At 40.0% G+C, this 24,174-nt stretch overlaps 1 protein-coding gene across 6 annotated transcripts in view; it reads left to right on the top strand.

The window, feature by feature from the left end:
* The window catches only part of Ebf1 (EBF transcription factor 1), a 385,469-nt gene that overhangs the window by 291,164 nt on the left and 70,131 nt on the right, over positions 1–24,174 (top strand). For all 6 annotated transcript variants that reach the window (XM_040748482.1, XM_040748483.1, XM_040748484.1 and 3 more), the window contains exon 10: positions 12,552–12,678. In XM_040748482.1, coding sequence (XP_040604416.1) covers positions 12,552–12,678 — 127 coding nt within the window. The remainder of the gene's footprint in view (positions 1–12,551; positions 12,679–24,174) is intronic.

Below are 24,174 nucleotides of genomic sequence, written 5' to 3' on the forward strand. Positions count from 1 at the left end.
GAAAACCACCAGGGTTGATGAGAGCTAATGCTGAATGTGGGTGAGGTTTTTTTTTTTTTCTTTTCTTGACCAGAAATGTGCTTGGTTGTTTTGCTTTACCACCCACGTGGCATGTGAAGCATGGAGGGGCTTGGGCTACTGTTTCGTACAGCTCATCATCATTTCAGTATCTCTTCTGAATTCCTTCAATTTCTAAACTCATTGTTTAGAAATTGGCTTGCCTGGTGGTTGTCTAACACTGGGATAGGTACCCTGGGCAATTAAAGTCAGCCTTTTGTGGGATCTGGTGTTTTACTTGGAAAGACAACTTGCTCCCATGAAACAAATTAGAGAGTTGCATAACATTTATATAATCTAGTATTAAATTTGTGGCTTGCAATTCATGGAAAGGTTCTAGAAGACAGGGAGTAGAAGAGTCAGAGGGAGATAGTTCAGAAAACCAATCAAGTTCCAATTATTTTTGGATGGCTCTGTGGTAGATATTTTAGGCTTTCACAATCCTTTTATTTAATCGCAGAAATAGCAAAGAGGATGCATACTATGGTATTTAATTGGCCTTTTTAAAAAAAAGTGTAATATTGAGATTGGGGAAGCAGCAGAATATAATCTAGGCAATGGTATAGATTATAGGGTCAGTGGTGGGCAAAAAAGGCAAGACTGGGCAGTTACTCTAGTCTTGTTGCTCAAAAAATAGAGAGTTATTATTCAGTGGTGGTGACTGGGCCTCAGTTTTCCCATCTGGAAATGAAGCATCTAGGCTGCATTTTCTTTAAAATCAATCATACAGTACCTTTTCTCTAGAATATTTTCCCCAGAATTCCCACCCCCACCAGAGTCTGAAGTGGGCAGAGAGGTGGGTAGAAGACTCTTTGTTCTTTCCTTTGGACCACACCTGGCAGTAGACAAATACCAAGGCCACCTGCAAAAGCATTCTTAGAACATCACCAAAATAATTTTATTAGTCACAGAACTGGTTCTCCCTATTGCATCCCCAGTTAGCTCTTTTTCACGTTCAAGTTCTTAGGCTATAGTATTTGCTACAAACAGGAAGTATATACGACAGCACCTTCCAGAGAGTCACATGGAGTGTTGGTTTTTAGGGAGATTAATAGATGTCCCATGCCAGATGAGAGAATGAAATTCTTTTTACTCCATTAACTATGGTAAATATTGAACAAAACACATTCAACTTATCCTTGTATAACTTTTAAGGCCCCCATCATGCCCTGAATCCCTAGGATTCAGTGTTTAACATGTCACAAATTTCTGTAGCTGCAGAACCCTTGTTCTTAGGGATCACCTTACAGAAAAGATATTGTAAGGGCTGACATGCATTTTGATTTTATGCTAATGAAGCCAAGTTATGAAATTCAATGGTGAAAGTGATGGGGTCAGTAAAGATGTGAGAAAATCGCCTGAAATATTTGCATAGTATTATCCAGATTAGGCCAGGAATGCTTAGAGCCATCGTTCCTTAATGCTGCAAGGCCTTGAACAGACTTCCATACACTGCATCTGGTTTTATTCAGTATGCACTTGGCATTAGACGCTGTGTGATTTTGTAGGACTGCTCTATTTAAAGATTGGTGGTACCCTCAGCTCAGACTGGAGAAGCCAACAAAAGGGAGTAGCTGTACAAACCCATCAGCCTTACATAGGGGTCCATTCTCTCCTCTTCAGCCAAAGCAAGGGTATTGTGTGAACCTAGTTCCTGAAGATGAAGTCAGAGGAGGCTGCTGGGGTAAACCTTGGGGTGAATATAGTTGGGTACATGGCAGCTTGCAGGACCTGGAAAGCAATTCTACAACTTGAAACCTCAAACTGGAAATGGAGGATTTAATACCTTCTACCTGTCTATATTGACTTGTCTCCTCTGTATGCAAAGCAGAGAGGAGTAGCTGCCATAAAAACAGAAACAGCATTTGTTTCTGGTGACGAATATTCAGGAATGGATGGCAATGACACATGTACATAGCTCACAGCAAGTTTCCCAGGACACTTTGTTCACTCTTAAATTTTACTGGACTTCATGCAGAGTCACAGAGCCTTCAGGAATGTAGCACAGGCACAAGCACAGCCTTTTTACTTTTAGATGAAGAGAAGGCTCCAGAGTGGGAATAGGACTTGTCTCCGGAACATGTTAGCGTCTCGGCGCTAGGGTTACACCCAGCTTCACACTCATTCAGCTCATATCTCATTTTCTCATAATTTCCCTACAGTCTTTGAATATACTTTCATAAGAGCACCAACCTTTCCAAACTGTGTGCACTTCGTCTCGGCACCCTGCTGCTTACCCATATCACATTGTACATGAAAGAAATTCAATTAAATTGAAAAAGAAATGAAGATATATTGGAAAAACAATAGCTCAGTTACTACCTCTTTTAAATTTCATATTATAGTATATATAGGTGAATATATGGTTAAATGTAAACAGTCGTATCCATTTATGCTATATATATATATATATATTAAGGTCTGATATACAGATAAAATTTAAAGCTGATTTAATGTATAGATTTGAAATAACTGGTAGCCATCTAACTTCTCTATTTTTGCTTCAAAAATCTGTATTTCCTTAGCATAGACCCACTGAACATGCAGAATATGCTGGAAAAAATTTTAAGCTCCTTCTAAGTCTGTTACTTTGAATATGATTTATTTTTCTTACCTTTGAGAAACACTTATGCATGTATACAATGAAATATGATAATGTCCACATGCATCTCCCAACTCCCTATATATCTTCCCTAAAATGTCCTCTCCCAGCTTCATGTCTCTTTTGTTCTTATAACCCACTAAGTCTAGTTAGTGCTGGTCATATGTGTATGGTTGTGGCGCCATGCACTGGAGCATGGGAACTCTATCAGTGACCAAATTTTCAATAAAGAATGAGTCTCCCTCCCCCAGCAACTACCCACTCATGACCAACAGCTCCTCAGGACTTTGAAGAACAACTTTCAAGCTCAAGTAATTTTATGGGGAATCATTTCTAAATGAGCTAGCATATTAAAAAAAAGATAGGAATGGTCTAATGACTATTCTAATATAGTTACATGGTTACATCCATGCTCACTTTATTCTTAAAAGTGCCTTAGTCTATATTTTCATCTTTAATGACCAAATCACTTGCAATTTCCCCCTCTCTATTGATAATTATGTGATACTGACAGAAAGACTTAAGCTGGCATTTTCAGTGAGTTCATGGTGTGTTCAGGAGGAGTGAATGTGGGCTCCCATAACTACAAAGCAGTAAGCATGGTGATGTGATGTGTTTAAGCAAAGAGGATCCACACTGGCCACAGCCATGCTGCATTTGTGAAGGGAAAGGGCTATGTGTGTGGCTCTGTGCTCCTTTCCTGACCTTTAGTGCTGGACTTTCTGAAGTGTCCCCGCTGCTCTGAGCTGAGACTTCCTCCTCCTACCACTTCCACCAGGTCCCTCTCCCTTAGCCTTTATTCTGGGGTTTATGCAGACCACCTTGGGGCACCTTCTTTTCAACATCTGCACCCAAAGCCTATCTGAACTTCTCGTCTAGTCTGCAGTGATGCCTAGTTGCTGCTTGCCCGGCCAGGGTTCTGAAAGCAATGGTTGGCATCTCCTCGGATGTTTTCTCTCATGGCTAACTTCCTGTGTTGACCCCTGCCATGTTGTATTCCTTGTGCCCATTCAGCTTTAATTCAAAGTTGATAACATATGCATTCCAACCTAATTGATGGCTGCCTAATTTTTCCTAAATTTTTGCCTCCTCAAATTCTATATTGATTTAATGTATTAACTACCTATTATATGGAAGATACATGATACAGAATTATGCATTTTATTTGTCTGAATCAGTTACATTAAACTTGGGCTGTGAGTTTGAAGAACAGTTTTCAAGCTCTAGTAGTTTTTATGGAGAATCATTTCTAAAAGAGTTAGTATCTTTTTTAAAAAGATAGAAATAGTCTAAGGGTTTAAATGAAGGATCTTCTCTCTCCCTTGAAGATGGTATCCCTGTAAAATCCAGGTTAACCCCTCCTAGTTCCTAACACAAAGCCCCGAAAATCAGTGATACTATGTTTGAGAATGACTCTGCCTACTTTGTCATTCATTCATTCATTCATTTATTCATTCATTCCAAACAAACGTTCCTTAGCAATTGTTTTATTTGTTAATGCTTCAATTACTAGTAAATAGATATGACAGCTTTCATTAAAATATATGATGTTTAGATATAGTTGTAGCATGATAAATATGTACACAAATGCCTTAGCAGAAATCGAGTGGAAATGGTGAAGATTAAAGACAGAAAAACTAGCTCTTTCTGAGATATTGATGTGGGTATTTATGCTATTTGTAGTTATTCTCACCCCACCTCAGTCTCCCACATGAAACTGAAAGTCAGAGGGTTAGATGACTTTTCAAAGGCCTTCCAGCTGGTTATTTGCAAAGCTTGGGTTTGAAGTCAAGTCCACCTGAGTTCTGAGCCATCTTCTAATAATATAGTGAACCTCACGATTTAGTAAAATATGTCAAAATAGTGTTACCCCCATGGAATTTCAGGATACAGTCCGACCAAGAGAAAGGAAGGAAGGAAGGGAGGGAGGGAGGGAGGGAGGAAGGGAGGGAGGGAGGAAGGGAGGGAGGGAGGAATAAAGAAAGGAAGGAAGAAAGAAAGGAAGAAAGAAAGAAAGAAAGAATATGTTGTCTGCTTCTCCAGGTACAGCTAAGAAGCAACAGAGCAGAGCAAGGTGGTTCAGAGTAGACTCAGTTACAGCAGAAGGGACAGCCTTATGTCTAGGGCAGAACTCAAAAGCCTAAAAAGCAGACAGAACCGTATTACTGGGCAAGTATATTGTTGACTGTTCATAAGCATAAGTGTGGTGGCTCGGCTCTGAGTCACTAAGAAAGAGCTGGCAGCTAGACTTAAACGGATTCTGCTTAAAACAGCAGGGTGTGCATAATGTGTCCTGGAAAGACATCAAGCCAGAGCAGGTGTAGGGCCACAGTGTTCAAAGAGGTTCTACTTCTGTAGAGGCTACTTATCTTTCACTCTGAATGGGGCGTGAAAAACGCTACATTACTGACTTTTTGTGTAAATACCCGTACATCAATATGCAAATATGGACTCTATCACATGCATATTAGAGGAGTCTATATCTTACTGCTTTGATATACTTTATACCATTGAAGGACCCGAAAACCCTCTTGATGACAGGCAAGTTCATTCCCTGTCAGTGTTTTGACCTTTAACAATGTTTATTTTTTTCTTTCTTTTCCCCATTTCACAAGCAGAATTTACCTGTAAACTGTAAGCTTGGGAATAAGTAATTGACCCTTTCTATAAATGCACCAGGCCTTCCTTTTTCTTATACATTAATTTCTAAGCAAACAGGCAGGAGCACAGAGCCAATGGCAGGCCAGTCAGGAGCCTTAGTCCTCTGGCCTGAATATGGTGGGCACCACTGAGAACATGCTCGTAGTGTTGCTTGGACCCAGGGGTGAGCTGCCCTGTGACTCCCTGTTGGACTTTAGCTCAGCAGCGCTTCTCCAGCTCCCAGACTGTCAGGATGCAATTCAGTGTTTGGTGAAGCCCAGCTGGCCTGAGATCTACATCCTGGGAAGGGAACTGGGGAAGGTTTATTTAAACAACTCACGAAATAAATAAATAAATAAACCCACAAAACCAGAGGCAGTTGAAGTACACCATGTTTATTTTAGTCCCTTTCTCCCCAATCTGTTATTTTGGAAATCGATCTTGCTGCTGCTCTGTTTTGACACAATTAACTACATTGATGGAGGGTCACAGTTAACTTCCTGGTCCAAAGAACCAGGCAGTGTATTTTTTGGAATGTTTAATGAGGATGCCAGGCAGTTTGTGGTAGGCAAGTCAAAAACTTCTTGTTTTTATTTTTTATTTATTTATTTATTTTAGGAAAAAGAAAGAATTCTGAATGGAATGATATTGGTCATTTCTTTCTTCTGTTTTCTCTTGATGGTTCTGGAATTGAATCCAGATCCTCCTGAATGCTGGGCAATTTTTCTACCCTAAGCTACACCCTCGCCCTGATTCTTTTTTTTTTTTCTGAGCACTCATAAAAGAGTTTATTACATCTTTACCTTGATTATGGAGGGGTATTTAAGGCATCTTTCTATTTGTTCATTCGGTGTTTAATGAGTAGTTAATGAGAACTGACTTATTCCAAGGCCCCAGTAAAAACAAAACCCACCAAGCATATATCTTCAAGGAACACAGACAACAAGCTAGGAATGTCCCTCAGCAGAACTCTAGCACACACACACACACACACACACACACACACACACACACACAATCTATATCTATATATATCTAAGCTTATATCTATACATCTGTATCTATAAACTTATATCTATGTCTATCTCTCTGGCAAGGGAAATGTCAGACAGCATTCACAGGCATCACTGGCTACTCCAAAACTGGGTTTTACTCCCCCATGGAATTCAATTTCTGAGACTGGGTTTCAAGAGTCTCCTTACAAGTTTATCTTTTGGGATTCATAGGACTGACCTTTATGCTAAACATTGGTTTTAGCTATTTCTTGGAAGGATGGAAGGAAACCAGAATGTTTGCGCAATATTCAATGCCTCTGCTTACTCTCTCTCTTTCCCTGAGAATTCACACTCTGATGCCCAGACAGGCACTCTTTTGGAATGAAAGAATCTGTGTTTCAAATGCCAGAGAAGCCTGATTAGGTGGGAACTGACCAAATACAGGGATGAACCCAGGAAGCTAAACTGTGCTGTCCTCAGGAACATATACCTTTCATAGTTTAGCTTGCTGAAGGAAGGCCTACAATAACAGCAAGTTTTTAAATTAATTAATTATTTATTTGTTATTTATTCATTTATTTTGTGTGTGTGTGTGGGTCAGATGGAGTTGGTTCTCTTCTTTCCACTGGGTGGATCCTAGGGAATTGAACTTGGGTCACCAGGCTTAGCAGCAAGCCCCTTTACCCCTTTAAACCTTCTTTCTCGCCTTGAAAATATATTTTTAACATATCATTTGCAGTTACAAAAAGAAGAATGCTTCAGAATGAAGGAACAGCAAGTTTGTTTCTTTGGCCACTGACACTCATCTCTCTCCAGAGCTCCTATGGTAGATTTGGTCTCAGAGCTTTAATTATGCGTTATGTTACAGCTTCCTTATTTAAGTGTCTGTTCCGTGTCCATCACTCAGCACCCCCTGCCTGTCTCAGAAGAGATGGGTATTATCATTCTAATTGAGAAGGAGGGAGAATGCTGTGAGAATTATTAATACATAAATTAAAAAATTAATCTAGAAGGCACTTTAGCGTCCCAGGAGAAGCACTATCCAAACACAAAACATATTTAATATTATTCTCAGCTCCCACAGAGAAGATCTGAGCTCAAGCAGCCTATGATCCAATTGGTAAACTGAGGCATAGACAGTGACCATAGCAGGGCACAGACACTGAGTCAAAGACCTAGATCCCTCTCCAGGTTTTTTTTTTCTGATGACTAGTATTAATTAGCGTTCCAGAGAATGACACATTGTCCCGTCCTTTTCTTTATTCCTTTGAGTTTTTCTTTGTTTTATGCTCTTTTATTATTATTCAACTTTCTAATGTTTCAGGTAGTTCAGGGTTGTAAGGTTGGTGGGGAAAATTTGAACTCACTTGTGTGTTTCTTAGCGATCTGTTTGCACATGGTTCAGAACTCCCTGTTGCTTTTCTTTAATATCATGCCAGTGGCTGGAAGGCATGCATGTGGGCTGATGGTGGAGTTCTTCTGAGTTCTGCCAGGGGATTGTCTCGGCTTAGCTTCCCAGGGATAGTGGTTGTTCTTTGTGCTTCCTCTGCTCCCAGACATGGAGGGTAAAAGATGTACTAGGGATGCAATTGATGTTTTCAAAGGCAGAGAGAGAGTGTAAAACCCATGAACCAGAAATTATATAAAGATAATAAGCAGTCAAGAGAGAGAGACAGACATACAGAGAGAGAGAGAGAGAGAGAGAGAGAGAGAGAGAGAGAGAGAGAGAGAGAGAGAGAGAGAGCTGTGGCATTATGATGATGGCTATTAGTCTGGGGAGTTTGCTACTTCTAATTGGTCCCTTGGTTATGTTTCTAAACTTTCCCAAAAGTCACTTTCCTTATCTATGAACCAGCTAATAGCCATACCTGCCCCCTGAAGTCTATAGGGCATAAGTCACTGAGAGAGCTCAGGCTAGTGCTGAGCGCACTGTGAGAAGACTACAGAAGGTCATTTTTGCTTAGGTCCCTGCCATCATTACTTACTGAGAACGAGAGCGCTACAGAGAGCACATGCTATGGCCCCTTGGAGAAGACAGCTCCCCCAAAGGCATGACTCTCCCCAGCATTCTACAGCCCGTTTTTCTCTCTAGTTTCAAATGCTCAGCGATCATGCCTTCCTATTCCAAATGTCCTGATGCTGTACGAGGCCACACACAGACCCTCTTCTGGGCTTACAGACTTTGCAGGTGGCTTCTTCAGACTGTTGCCTCCACAAGTGCAGCTGCTCCATCTGCCCCGTGTCCTCTCTGTTCTTTCCAGCACTTCTGTCATGAGGAGCGCTGTTTAGCCACCTCCACATCTGGGTCTGTCTCTCTCACAGAGGCCTCACTTGCCACCTGTGGTACATAATGACCCTGTCATTTGGCTCCACTCCAATGGGCTCTTCTGGTCCTGTTTGTTACCTGACTCAGGAAAAGAAAAACACTCATGTAGGCAGCCTGAGGGGACCACATTCTTGCTTACTGGTGGCCTGGTAACCTCTACAGGCCATGAAGTAATCACAAGTGTTCTGTCTTCATACAGTGCCAAATGCCTTCCCCTGAGTGTAATCTTGCATTTTTACTGTTGAAGAGCTGGAGAAATTAGAGTCAGTCAGAGGAAACTAAAGCTATCTACAACTTTACCAGAGGCCAGTTCTGTTAACATGTCACTGCCTCCCTTTTGAGGTTTCTTCTGGGCAACTACATATCTAATTCTTGTGTAATCACAAGGTGTGCATAGTACTTCAAACTGCCAGTACTCTACTATTTATTTTTGATAATACTTTCCCACAGTAATTTATTTACAGTAATACTTCCTGTCTAAGCATGAGGGATGGGTACACATGTATACAAGGAAGATAAGTCACATTAAAGTTTTCAGCTTAGGAATAAAACACTCTTGGTATAGATCTTTTATTATTACTGTCTTTTCATTTTAGATTTATTTTTCTTTTGACTAATGTGTGTGTGTGTGCGCACGCGCGCGTGTGTGTGTGCACGCATGCACACATGTGCAGTATCCCAAAAGACTTGAAAAGGATATCAGATCCTCTGGAGCTGGATTGATTTAAGGCAGTTGTAAGCTACCCAAGGTCTTGGTTCTTTAGAAGAGCAGCAAGTAGTTTAACCACCGAGTAACTCCTTCAGCTCTTTAATACTTTAAAATTTTTCACTTCATCATTTCTTATTGGAGCCACAGACTTTAAGAAGTGCTCCTCTTTCTTAATGTGTTGAAACAATATAGGCAGCAATCCATGCTCATGTTGGGTTATGAGTGCAGAATTAGCTGGGTCATCATTTTGAAGTAACTTAATTGGGGAATGTGTTAATTATTACTGGGTTAAGAAGAATAGATGGTGTATGAATTACTATACCTATTGGAATTAAAACATCTAATGGAATTATGAGAACATTTACACATGAGTTTATTCCAGGAGTACTTAGAAAATCATGTATGAAGGCATTTATTTCATAACATATTTTTAAACTTGTTTATTTTTATTTTCTGTTTATGAATGTTTTGCCTGTATGTATGTATGTGTATCATGTGTGCACCTTGTACCTATATAGGTCAGCAAAAAAAGCACTGAATCCCCTGGAACTGGAATTGAATATGGTCATGGACCACCACGTGGATGTTGGGTGCTGGGGACTGAATCCAGGTCTCTGCAAGAATACCTAGTATACTTCTAACCACTGAGCCATTTCTCCAGCCCCTCATTAAGTATCTTTTAAGGATAGACATAGGAAATCAAGATCTTCTCCTAATCTCAAAAACTGTTTAATGGGAGAAGGATAAGCAGGGGATTCTCAATGTCAAACAGTATATAGGTTTCTGAGAGTTATATATAGCATAAATGCCATGATCATTTGAATTCCTATAAAGAGGCAGGCCACTCTTACTCGAAAATCAGGTAGAACTGACTGTATAGAGAACATATGGTCAGGTTTCAGAGACTAGCCCAGTACAGCTTGGCAAGGATGATTTGGACCTAGTTCCTCTCTTGTTCTTTATACAGTATTACATTTGGCTTCCTTGTTTCTATGCCTACAGACTATAAGTACAGATTAGAAGGTACAGAGGACAAATGCACAGAATGCAACAAGTAATTTCAAGTGCTTAACTGTTTGGAAGCATTTTAGGGCATGAAAACAGCACTTTATACTTCAGCAGTCACTTAGTGTTTTTCCGTATTACAGCAAGATATAAGACAGGCAATTCCAAACATGATCTTGATTTATCAAGGTTAAGTTACATTACATATGTTGTGCATGTTTTAGACAGCATTCAAAGGATTTTGGAAGGATTTCAATTGGAACATAATACTTTTTCCTTTCATCTATTCATTGAGAACATCATGCACGTATACAATATATTTTATTCCTATCACACAACACACACACACATACACCTAGAGAACTCTCTCCCAAATTCCTGCTTTCCTCCCTTTTGTCTTTTTTAAAAATCTGAGTCTAATTAGTGCTGTCCCTGTATACATGGGCAGGGCCATCAACTAGAGCATGATCCACCTACCAGGGGCCACATCTGTAAAGAAAATTGACATTTCCTTTACTAGCAGCCATCAGCTACCAGTAGCTCCTCAGCTAGAGGTAGATTTGATGTTTCCTGAGATTTGGAGGGAGGCAATGTGATCCAGATGTTTCATTTATGGCCTGTCATTTCACAGACATTTATTCTCTGCCCTTTGACCAATTGTGAATCTGTGTGTTGACTGTTGTCCCCTTCACAAAGATGCATTTCTGATGAGGGCTGAGAGCTGCACTCATCTATGGATATGGAGAGGGACATTCTTAGAAGGTAGCTTGAGACTCTGTTCACTTAGCAAAATAGTAGTAGTAGCTATCTCCTCCAGAGCGCAGGAGCTTCTTAGCCTAGGGCAAAATTTCAAGGCAATATTGTTGGTGCTTTTGGTGAGTGAACATTAACATTCCAAAAATACACGAGTCATGGCAATGAGCTTGGTCTCCAGAGTTCCATTGTGGCATGGACTTACTGAATTATCTCTTTGTGAATCTCTAGTCAATAGCTCAGACTTCCCATGTATTCTAGAGTAGAGATTAAAGCATTTCTGATTCCTGAGATGACTTTACCCCAGTGTCTTCTCTGTTTCCCGGAACATTTAATGACATTACTTGTGGATTTTGGCATTGACAACTCATTCTTCTGCCCAGCACAAGACTATTTCCCTCAGTGGCAACCAGGGCTGTAAATTTGGTTTCTCATCACTTCACCCATGATTTTCAGGCAAAACATTTGAACTTGGTGGTTTTCATATTTATGTAAAACCCCCTTCTATGTTGTTGCCATCCAGTAGCATAAACACAAGCTAGCCTTGACTCATTATAGATTTCCCATAAAGGATATTCTATCCACTGTGTGCTCAGACTAGGCCCCAGCATTGAGGCATTACTGACCTCCCAGAGAGAGAACTTATAGAATGCAGCTCCATCATGGGTCAAACAGTCAAATGCCAGGGCTGGATTTTTTTTAAAGAACCAGATAATGTCCATTTTATGACCATTAATAACATTTTCTTTATATAAACTAAGATAAAAGTAATAAAAAATGCATTCTGCTTCATAGTATAATTTGATTGTCAATAGAGTTCAGAAATGAACTTTCTCATTGTGCGTGCGATATTGCATGGTGGAAGGGTTAGCATCCAGCAGCCCTCTCACAACCTTCCTTTTCTTTTATAGAGACCCTTTAGTTTAGCCAGAGCCAGGGAGGCAGATCCTTTGCTCTCCCCTTTAAAGTGCTTTGATTGTGCCTCTGGTAGTTAATGTGCCAAATGGTCTTCAGGGTGTTTCCTACACGTGTTCTGCAGCTAATTAGAATGCCTAGGCCTACTGTTTTCCTACCTCTGTACTCTCCATATGTTTAATAGCTCAGTTCAAACATCAGGCCCATGGAGAGACATGGCAAAGCTCTGCTCTGATTTGGGCATCTGTTGCAAGCAGGTTTTCCAAAGGATATCCTGTAGGAGATAAACCATTTCATTAGACCAGGTTCCCTTTCCAAACCAGGAAACCCAGGGCCCCTGTGAAGGAAACCCCAGATACTGCTGTTGTGGCGGTACATAGAGCACTTGTAAATGTTGTCAGCATCTTTCCTACAGGTTCCATCCAGACTGTGTTCATTGACAGGTTAATGATGTGTTTTAAGGCTCTGTTTATGGAGAGCCGATAGGGCAGCTGGGACAGGAGTACTTTACATATTGCAATGACCATTCCCCTTCCATGTCTCCTGCAGTTGATAACTCCCCATGCCATCCGTGTGCAGACACCTCCTCGGCACATTCCTGGTGTTGTGGAAGTCACATTGTCCTACAAGTCCAAGCAATTCTGCAAAGGGACTCCAGGCAGATTCATCTATACAGGTAAGCATGACTACAGATAGTCATCACAGAGCCGGCTTGGCCTCATGAGGTATTTATTTGGTCATGTATGTGTATTTTTTTAAAAACTTGTTTCTGTTAAGACAGATTTTCTCCATTTCAACAGATGTAGGTCTAATGATATTGCTCTGATTGTTATTACTAAAAGCTTATGTGGGTGTAATGGTTTTGAATGATGAAAAAAATTGGTTAGCTACTTAAGAGAAATAATATGAGAAGTAAGAGAGAGCAGGCAGTTCTATACAGGACCAAGGTCTTCCTAATAGCTTGATGGTTTAGTGGAGTTTGCTGTATGGAACAGGGTTGAGCTTTAATGAACAGTACTCCTTTCTTCTAGCCTGTTGCAACATTTGAATTAAATACATTTGGTAGTTCTCATAATTTACTCTGGGTTGGTGCTTTCTTACCCAGTAAGCTGCACCCCTCCCCCCACAGCCTTGGCTCATGGCCCTGCCTTGTGGTAAGCAGCTAGGGTTACAGGGTGCATCTGAAATCCCTCCCACCAGGCACAGCCAATCAGGCAGGATTCGGACTGGCAGGATGTGGAAATACATGTAATAGGTAAAGCAAACACTGGGGATCTCTTACCGTTTAGAATCTGCTGTGGGAGGGGTCCTGGAGAGACCATGAGACTTTTTGTTTCTTACATGGTAAAAGGTGAGGCCTAGATCGTTGTCAAGGACCACACATGGCGAGGTAAATTCTAGGTCACTTTGCTCCTCATCACCTGACCAGCTCCATCCATGATCTAGTCACAGCTTTTGTTCTCTGTACACTAGACCTACCCATGTAGATGGGAAGTTGTTTTCACACAAAGGGGTCTGGAGCACAGAACGGGCTGTTGGTACATCCTAATTAAACCTTGTAATTCAATGAGCAGATTCCTTTTGTGCTGAGATATTCTACCTCAGAGTGTCTTCCCCTATAATTATATACAATGAACCAAACCAAGCTTGCTTCATAGTTACCCAGTCTCTATCTCTCTCACAATGACAAAAACCAACCAAACAAACAAACAAGCTAGTTAATATATCTTGACCCTCAGAAATGCCTCCCAGCCCTTTAAACAAAATGCAGGATTGGTGCCTGCCTGCCGATTAGTTTTAGTTAATTGAAAATTATAGGATTGACCCAAGAGGAAAATTTTGTTTGCCCTCCAATCACTTTTACAAATTAAGGAAAATTACCACAATTTTGTTTAGCTCAGGTTTCACACTGAGTTCACGAAATTAGCTCAGCCATCCCAACAAAGTCAGCACTTTGTTAGTGAGCGCTTGAAAAAAAAGTCTATCTGGAGTTTTGTGGTGTATACAAACGAAGCATAGAGAAAGCTGTGATGCTTTATAGAAGTGGGCCAAGTGTTTTTAATCAGGCTCATTGGTTCAGCATAGGTTTTGAAGAACAATCAAAATAGCAGATTAGCTGTGTCTCTTAAATTTAGGATTTCTTGCCATTCATTTTTCCCGTGAGAACTTCTACATAACACTGTAATTTTCTTTTTATTTTTCATCCATTCTTTCATTCATTCTTCCTTCCTTTTCCTTTCTCTTTCTTTCTTTCTTTCTTTCTTTCTTTCTTTCTTTCTTTCTTTCTTCCTTCCTTTCTTTCTTTCTTTCAACAAACCTCATTATGGGCTTGCAGGAAAAAAAAGACCAATTGAAATTTCTGATACTGTAACATTCTTCACCATCATTCCAAGGGATGGGAGTTTTTCACAATGTTCCTTGCTGGACTTGCTGTTCTGGAACATATTACAAAACCACAGAGGCCAAATGTTTTCTCTAAGGAGTTTGGATTCTGTTTTTGGCTGAAAACATTTAGGCTTTGCTGGTTGCTTATTTACTCTGCTATTAAGAACAAGAAAGAAGGAAAGAAAGAAAGGAAGAACAAAAGAAAGAAAGAAAGAAAGAAAGAAAGAAAGAAAGAAAGAAAGAAAGAAGAAAACACTTCTTGTGGGGTGGGAGGCACCAGAAGCAGTCAGCCATGGTTTCCGCTTTGGTGACAATGGCCTTGCTCATTAATGGTGCCATTTTGTGGTCAGGTCTCATTTAGAAGAAATTATTTTTAATCATTGTTCAACAAAATATACCCTAGAGCCACCTGGTCATAAATTTTTTTCAAATCACCACCATTACAGTACTTAAATTCTCAAACAAAACAAAACACTGCCCCACACAGAAACAAAACAAACAAACAAAAAACCTTAGGGGCTAACTAGACTACCATTATTTAAGTTTTTTATAAAACCATTTAAAAATTGCTATCAATTTAAGAAATCACATCTTGGGAAATCTGTATCACGATGGAATTAAGATCAAAGATACAAACAGCAGATTTGCAAGCTGAGGGAAGTAATTAGGGAGGAAAGTGTGCTGAAATGTTCACGTGTGGAAATTTAAAGAAGAAACAGATGTGTTCATGCCTTCAACTGTGGGCAAGTGACAAGACATGTATTCTAGGAGGGAATCTACCCTCTTATTGTGTTAGAAAAATAAAAATAGAAAGAAATCAGGACAAAGACTCCTTGGCTATTAATAGTTACAGTGACATCACGTGACTTTCACTAGGGAGCTTCTGGACCTCATGATCACTGGCATGTGGCTTATCCTTGTGGAGGGTCCTTAGTGATGGCTGGGTTCCCAGCTCCTGCACTTGACTCCGTTTACCTCGGTGTTTGTCACTGCTTACCAGTGAAGGTATAGAAAAGGGTCTCAATGACTGTCTGTTCTTTGCATCCAGACAACTGCTCAGGTCGCTGTGGTGTGTGTGTGTGTGTGTGTGTGCATGCATGCAAGCCCCTCAGCCGTCCACTCCCAGAAGTTCACTTCACACTTCCTTTTCTTTAACATCCACACAACTTCAAGATGTGAGGCTTGGCTTTCTGGATTGGTAAACTAATCTTAATTCTTAATGGAATGTCACTGGAACTTTTCCCCTTAAAAAGAAAAAAAGGAAATATCGTAGAACTGAAAAATAACACCCCAATTAAGGTGCTCCCACTGTTTCCAAAGTGCTGAAGTGAGTTTGGATAGAGGAATGTGGAAGGTGGTAAAATTCTACTTTAAGAAAAGCCAGAAAATAAAAGCAGACAGGGACACCCTGGTCTAGTCGATGCAAATAAGGGCAGCCTTTTGGAGGAAGTTGTCTGACTAAACACAGATTGGCTGAAGGCTGGCCCCATTTGTAAGGATGCTGGGCGCAACTCTCCATTGCTGACCTTCAGGCTTGAGCGTTCTTGTTCACTAGATATATGATGTTCTTTTATTTGCCTAATCAGAGTCATGGAAAAGAGTTGAGTCGTGACTTAAATAGAACACACAAGCCCAATAGCACTGGCCTGATCAAACAGACTTTATTGTGTCTCATTATCCTTTTGCAAATGTGGGGTCAGGGCTGACCTTACATGCTAAGTGTTTATAAATGAAAGAAACTAAAACTCATCTAGTCACAGGATTATTCTGAGTCCCATGACCCTGAATCTGGGTGGTGAGTTCAGGTAAACCAGATAAACATCACAGGATTCCTCACCAAACCTCACTGGCCATGTAGGGTCTCTCTAATATCTTCATGATTCATATCCCTTGCTTTCTTATAGCCGTCCAGTCTTTAAATGAGTTGTTTCTTTAGGAACACAACTGTCCCTACTAAGCCTTCAGTGAACTTGGATGCCAAGGAAAGTTCCCTAGTAGCTGAAAGTTCTGAGAATTTTCTAGTAATAAGTGGCCACATCTAAAGTTAGCACTTTTTACTTTCATTCTAAGTAACTTCTTCATGGGAAAGGCCTCTGTGTCCAGGGGAAATCATAAAAAGTAAATAACAAAAGGACCACAGGATGATGCTTGGCCAACTCAGGGCTGTACTCACAATCATACCCCTCCCCAACAAGCTGCTGAGAGTCATGGGTGGTGAGCAACTGACAGACCTGCTGGTTATCTGTTTAGGCTACCTATCAGAACCTTTTTTACCATTTACTTTCCCATCTTAACCATTATCACCCAACTTGCAGCCACTGTGGAAGGGCCAGTCCAGACAGTGTATTAGTTTAGGAATGAAACTTCTTCCTGAACTACTTCCTCTTTTTATTTCTCCTTCCTGGGTGATGCAGAATACATCTCTCTGCCTGCAGAATGGGCCAGATGGGCAAATGTGTTCTGTGGTTCTTGATGATTCTAAGTTTCCATTTTTTTCCCCTCCCGATCATATTTGTTTTAACCCTCCTCTCTCTCTTCCCCAGATTTTCTCTTTCCTCTTTCCTCTCCATCAGTTCCTTTTTCATTGCCAGTAATATGGTGCAACACAGGGATGGGGTACCTCCATTTAAGGTAATGGATGTAGATTGAACTCTCAGGTCTGCCATTTACTGGAGCAGCTATTCCTGAGACCTCCACATTATGACTAAGCCACAATCACCTTATCTTTACAAGAAGAGAATGATAACTGCTAGGGTTGTTTTTTTAGAATCAGAGCCATGCATAGACCTAGAAGAAGGCGAGACTCAGCGCTGGCATTAATAAATTGTGGTCATTATCTTCAGTCATTCATGCTTTTTAAAAATTGTTATTTTCTGTATCTGAAGTTTTTGCCTGTATGTGTATAGGTGTATCATAGGTGTGTCCAGGGTCAATTGAGTCCAGGCAAGGGCATTAGATCTTCTAGGAACTGCAGTGACAAACAGTTGCAAGCAGCCATATGGATACTGGGAGCTGAACCTGGGTCCTCTGCAAGATTCAAAAATCTCTGAATTGCTGAGCCATCACTGAAGCCCCATCCATCCATTTTTGAGTCTGTTTTTGAAGCAGATATTTCACATCCTGTTTCACATCCTCCTCCTCTTCCTATACGTCTAAGATATTCCCTTAAGGGTTTTTAGTAAGAGTATCATGGACACCAGTACACGGAAGCATCAACAAATAGCAAGGGCAATGTATGAGTAATTATGGTAACAAGAAACAGATATTTATAAGTAATTATTCCATTGTCTGTTGTCACAACAAAATGATCCAGACTGAGTGCATATAAAGAAAATAAGATTATTTAATTCGCAACGTTAGGAGTTTAAAAAATGGTCAGCTAGGCTGCATGAGAACATGGTGGATGGTATTGTGGAGGAGACCTGTGTGAGAGTGATCATATGGTGAGAGAGAAATCTGGGGGGATTCGGGTTTGTATCCTTGATAGCATCCATTCTCATGAGAACTAGGCAGGATTCTACAAGGAGTACAAGTCAGAACATCCAATAGCCTAATTAATTTAAATTTAAATTACTCAATTGGGGGGAATCTACCATTTAATTCTGCCACATTGGACACCTTATATCCAGCACATGGATTCTTGGGGGTCAAACCCCATGGCTTAATTAATAATAAACATTTTGATTAGCAGTCTTGATTTGGACACTTCTATGATATTGATTTTTCTTTCATGAAAATCATGTGAGTTTTCTCTTCTTTCCACCTACAATTTCTTCTTTAGGACATAGTAACATGTGTCAACAATCTCCCTCTTTTGTCTTTTGCACAAGAACATGCAAGACTTAGATACAGTTCTAATTATGTTCCTCTGACCATTCTCTGCCTGCTGCAAGGGAATGGACAGAGTACTAGCTGAGACAGAGGCCTGTGGTGTACTCTGCACTAGCCTGGCCAAGAGACATAGTATAGATTCTTACGTGCCTTAGAGTCCAGTTGTTTTCACTGTAAAATGGGCTAGTTGCAATTGGTAACTTTGATATTCCCCATAACTTGTCTTGATCGTCAGGGGAATTTCTGTCACTGGATCTCTCTTATCCTGTTCCATCAGACTACACACTCATCCTTAGCTTCCTTTTGCTCACAGCTCTCTTCCTCTATTGGTTGTGGATAAAACAGAGATGGAATCCAAACTAGACCTGCTAATGTGATGAAGAGATAGCCTTTCACAGTCTTACATGGCTTTCTAAGCTGTGCTGAAGCAACTTGACTTAGCATCTCATGAGGCTGTGGTAGGTGTTCTCTGATAATTGATTAACATATTGTCCAGGATCAATGGGTCCTCATTGATTGCTGTAATCTGGATGACATGGGTTGTAAATAGAAACTGTTAATTAAGAATCTATCCCTCTGCACTTGACATTTTCATGCATAGGCTACAATAGTTGGGGTTTCTGATGAAAAAGAAATGGGTTCAGATCTGTGGGGTAAATATTTTTCATTTCCTCACCTATAAATGGAGACATTTTAATAGTATTTGTATTTAACAAGTAAATAGATCAGGTAGATAATGGCGTTCTAATGGTACCTGGCCTGGTAGGAGTGCTGCCTAAAAATAAACTCAGAATGTGAAGAGAAGACAGTGAGAATGTTGTTTCTATTTAAAAATCAAAAGAACTGGTTGTTTGGGCCTACTTTGACAAACAGTACATGCATTTCAGCTTTCCCTGACATGCAAAACATTAGTTCTTCCTAAGATGTGGAGCTGGACTCAGAATATTTGGATGAAGTTCTGATTTCCCTCTTCCTATTGTTGCTTTATTTATTAGAAGAATGTTTGCAAATTCCCTGTTGTGCTCTAGGTGATGTTTGAAGCCAGTTCTAGGCAATTCCCTAAATCATAGCTGAGCCACAATAGGGCAAGGTCCCTGTTTTCATTGATCTCATGGCCCTAGAGGTAACATGGATGTTCCTAAGTCTGCTATGTGGAACCTGGGAAGTATTCAGAAAAATAAGAAGAGGGTGTCACATAGGCACACAGGTCAAAGGTCATTCCCACCTGGAAAAGATATGTGAACAGAGATTTGAAGGATGACCAAGAATCTACAGGGTGGCAGGCTGCTGGGCAGACAGAAAGTTCCAGAGAAGGTGTGTGTAGGAAGACTGAATGGAAGCCATGGGAAGCACTTGGTGCTTACCTTTAGAGCCGAGGGCAGTTCTCAGAGTTCCTGAAATGGCAGTTGGCCGTAACATTTATAATTTCTCAGACCTCTAGAAGGATGGGAGTTGAAAATCTTTCTCAAAGGTCTTTGAAGTCACCAAGGAAAGATAGGTGCCAGCTTGGGTTTAGGTGGTAACCAGTGGAGATGGGATGCAGTGAGAGAGGGTTCCAGAGCTGAGGGAATGGAAAGATAGGTCAGATGCCCAGTGAGGCAGACAGAGGATCTCAAGCAAGCAGATGTTTTGTTTTCTCAAGCTCATTGATGGTGGAGCTGTGGCTTTGCTGTGCTTCCCAAGGGTCTTGTAACTGCCACTGAAAGAGGAGTCTGAAGATACCCTGGGAGATATTCCACACTCACGTTCATTGTTAAAAATACAGGCCTAGCATCCATTCACAAAGAATAGAGGACAGGAGGCTTTCCTCCGCTTTCTCCTCCTCCCATTCCTGCTCCTCCTCCTTCTTCCTCAATTACTCAGATTGTTTTCACTTAGGATTCAGCTACAAGAGGGAATGTGTAATGAACACTGTGGTTCTGTATCAGTGCCTTCCTGACTGGAAAAGACTCAATAAAAAAGAAAAATTCAGAGGCTGCTCTTGTCCACATGCCTGAAAAATGAGTCTGATAGATCTGTTCACATAATAGGAAGGAATTCGGTGCAGAAAGAATATTCCTTCCTTTTGTTTTGATGCAAAGAGTAAGTTCCAATCCTCTCCTCCGCCAAAGGGAAGATTTATTTTTACAAAATGTGATTTCCCCCTCTCTGATTTTCTATGTGTTGATGGGAGGGGTAATTCGGAATCTGCTGGCATATGTACAGTTAAGCCCTGTGGGTACCATAATGGCCACAACAACCACAATCTGTAAAAGTAACCATTGTACCTCAGTGACATCTATGAAATGAAAGCCGTTTCTTCAAAGAATAAAGCCAGTCTGAAGGAAGCATATTATTTTGCATATTTTATGTATATACTTTCCAAGAAATATGACCCTTATTTCCTATTTGGAGTGGAGTGTAATCAGGACATGAGTAGCTAGTGTAACGGGATCATTAAAAGGAATATTTTCCCTGACATTAGAGGTCTAAATGGCCACAAGGCCTCATATACAACCTTGGCTTTTTCCTGTCTCCTCAGAGTTAATAAGTGATAAGGCCAGGAGAGAGATAAATCACAGAAATCCCTGTCCAAAGAAAACATATTGACTATAGCCAAGCAAATAACAGACCATAACCAACAGTCCCATTCATCATTCATGTAATAGGGACATGAAGTATTTCCTACCCACAAAACCGTATAGAAGGAAAAGGCAGACAGGCCTGCCTGGATCTGAGGCATGCGATTTGGTTATTAAAGGACATGAACTATTTGTCACATGGCTTTAATCTTTAAGACGCGTTGCCATTTCTAAACTATAAATTGCTGGTAAAGGATTGGAGGGCTATTAACGGTGAGTGCAGGAGCTGAGCTTCCTATGCATTCTCAGTGCTGTAATGTAATGTGAGAAGGTCTTGGGTGGCTAATCTTTTTAGTGTAATATAATATGATTTGGTTTTCAAAGCCAATAATGCGTATTTGGAAGTTTTCAAAGATGCTTTTTATTTACTTTTATTTCTTCATTTGTTTTTCTTTTTCCTTTCTTTCTTTTTCCATACTCAGGACAGTGACAAATTTACCCTTCAGCTTTTGAACTATGTTCCTGGAAATTTCTCCTAACATCTTGGGGTTGGTGGAGAAAAGACAACTCTAGTTCTTTTTGTCTTTTCATACGATTTATTCCCTCTGCCTATAGAGGGCTATTTTCTGTTCCACTGTTCCACATTTGCAATGGTGCAGATGCTGATCCTCTGTTCATTGTTCAAGCTAACGACAAGAGGGGCGCCCACAAGAGCATTAAAACTTGTTTATATTTCTTTATTGCAAAACACTACATGCTTATGTTAGATAATTTAGGAAGCACCAATTAAAATTAAGTAAACTAATATTAAAATTGACCACATTCCTACAAGCCTTTTAAGCATAAACACTCTATAAAAGTGAGCCCATAATATTATTTTAATGACATATGTCTTGTAGTCTTTTTTTTCCTATGGGTATGCCTACCTAATTCCCCAAATACTTTATATAATATTAAGTGAGGTTTGTTTTGTCATTTAGCAATGCATTAGAAAGAACAGAACATTATGAATTTAAAACAATTTCTAATCTTTGACAATAATTTCATGCTTCATCGGAACTTTATAAGACACATCCTAATCTCTATTAGATACACCCTGATCTTCCTATTATAGCTAGACAGTTTGAATTTGTGCTCTAGTCTCTTTTTATTTTTGAAAAGTACACAGCACAGGATCAGTAGTCCTATACTATTTTGTCATTGGAGATAGGGGATAGGGAGTAGAAGGTACGTCAAGATGCCGAGACCAATGTATTGACTGGGATTCATCATTGAGTTTATGTGCTCTAAGGATCCACTCTCCCTAGAGGTTGGAACCAGCTCACCAAGATGTGTAGTGGCATCATAAAGCTGTCTGTGTGAGACCCAGATGACCTCCAGGGCCAGTGAAGTGTGAACATTGTCCTTGGCTGAGTCAAGTAGGACTATGCTTTCCTAAGAATAAGTGGAAGCCATCTCAGCCCCTCAACCTGCTTACAATGTCAGTCAAGAACTACAACACTAGACAGATTGAGAGCGATACCTCCCCCCCCACTCCCCAAAAAACTCCAGCATGCCCAGGTAAAATGTTGAATTTCTCTTTTCTCTTCTCCACTGGTTTTCCACACTCCTGGGATTCCATCATTGTTTCCTTTTATACCATAGTTCTTCATATTCCACATTCCCCCACAAACTCTCTCTTTTCCTTATTAACCACATCTTCTTCCTCTCTATGATACTAAAATGTAAAATACACATGCCTATTCCACCCCTAAAATATGCATTAGTCAAGCTCCATTTTTAACACCTACAAGACAAGGAAACTGAGAGAGGCGAAGTAATTCTGTTTTTTGTTTTTGTTTTTTACAGACTAGTAAGTGGAGGAAAGACTCAGACCCTATTGAGGGACGCCAGGTTGGGCACTGAGGAACCCTCCAAGGAAGTTATTAGACCTTGTTAACATGTGCAGAATCCCAATTCCCTAAAATCAGTTTGCTGATGAGGAAAGAACTTTGCTGTTTCTGGGACATATGAGCCCTAAATATTTCAACTAAATTATATCATTATGAACATATTGCAAATTCATATAGATGATTTTAAAAATACAGAAAAACCATGATTGCCCTTCATCCTATCCTTTGGAGAGGATCAGTATTAATATCTTTTTTAGTATTATTTTTCTATGTCTACTCCTAGGTATTTTATCAGAGTGAATCAGAGTAATTTTTTTTGTAATTTTACACTCTGCTTTACTTTCAGTCACAAAACAAACAGTTCTTCTCAAAGTTCAAGTGTTTCTTGGATATATTTCAGTGGGTATATAGTAGTCTATTTTATGGCTATGACATTATTTACTTAATAATTCTTTCATTGGACAGTACACTTGTTTCTTTCATAAAGAACTTTTTACATAATATCTGCTGGATGATAGTATGACACTGAATATAAAGTGCTTTCTATGTACCTAGTGACAACTTAAATATAAGAGATTTACCAAGTCCAATGATCCAATTAAATGGTGAAGTGTCTATTTTACTACCTCAAATACTTAGTCTTGGTCCATTTTAAAATCATATACTGTACAGTGTTTATAGACATAACTTTTTTCTGATTTTAAGACTTCTGCTTTTAACATAAAAGCTAAAGCCATTCATTATCCAAAATGACAAATTTCAGAGCCTAATACATTAGCACATGCCTGTCACCTCTGGACTCAGAAGACTACATCAATAAGATCCAGACTGCAAGACCAGCATGGACTACATTGCATGACCCTGTCTAAAAAGAGAAAAAGGACAGGACAAAAGGGCGGTTTCCTTATGACATCTTCTTGCACACAAAATAGTATATTTTTATTGTATTTATTCCATGACTCTCTCCATTTATCCCCCTCCCTACTGGTCCTCATCATCTTTCCTGATGGTCTTCTTCTACTTTAGTGTCTTTAATAACTTTCCCACTTTTGAAAGAAAGCATTCAGTACACGTGTTAAGGCCTTGGGATTTTTAACTCTGTTCTATCTTCTTTCACGGTCCTTGGGGACGTGGTTCTTTCTGAGTCTGTGCACAGTATCATCACTACAAGCTATATCATACAACATGTAGCCATCTGCTATTTTTTAATTTCCAAACATAAGCCCTCACAGTGTTTCCAAACAGTTTTTAAAAGGCTTTACTTGGATAAGACTGTAGTCAAGTGGCAGAAAACTTGCCTCTTGTGCAGAAAGACCCAGGTTCAGTTACCAGCACCATATGACAGATTGATTAATCAATCAACCAATCAACCATCCACCAAACTAAAATTTAAAAAAGAGTTTGTAGGGAGCTTATTGGCAAGAGACCAATTTCATACATTTATGCTGATTTCCTGTTCTACTTTCTTATCATGATTTTGTCTTACCTGTGTGGCATTTCATG

This window comes from Mesocricetus auratus, unplaced genomic scaffold (genome assembly GCF_017639785.1).
Source record: "Mesocricetus auratus isolate SY011 unplaced genomic scaffold, BCM_Maur_2.0 Super-Scaffold_100007, whole genome shotgun sequence".
NCBI lineage: Eukaryota > Metazoa > Chordata > Mammalia > Rodentia > Cricetidae > Mesocricetus > Mesocricetus auratus.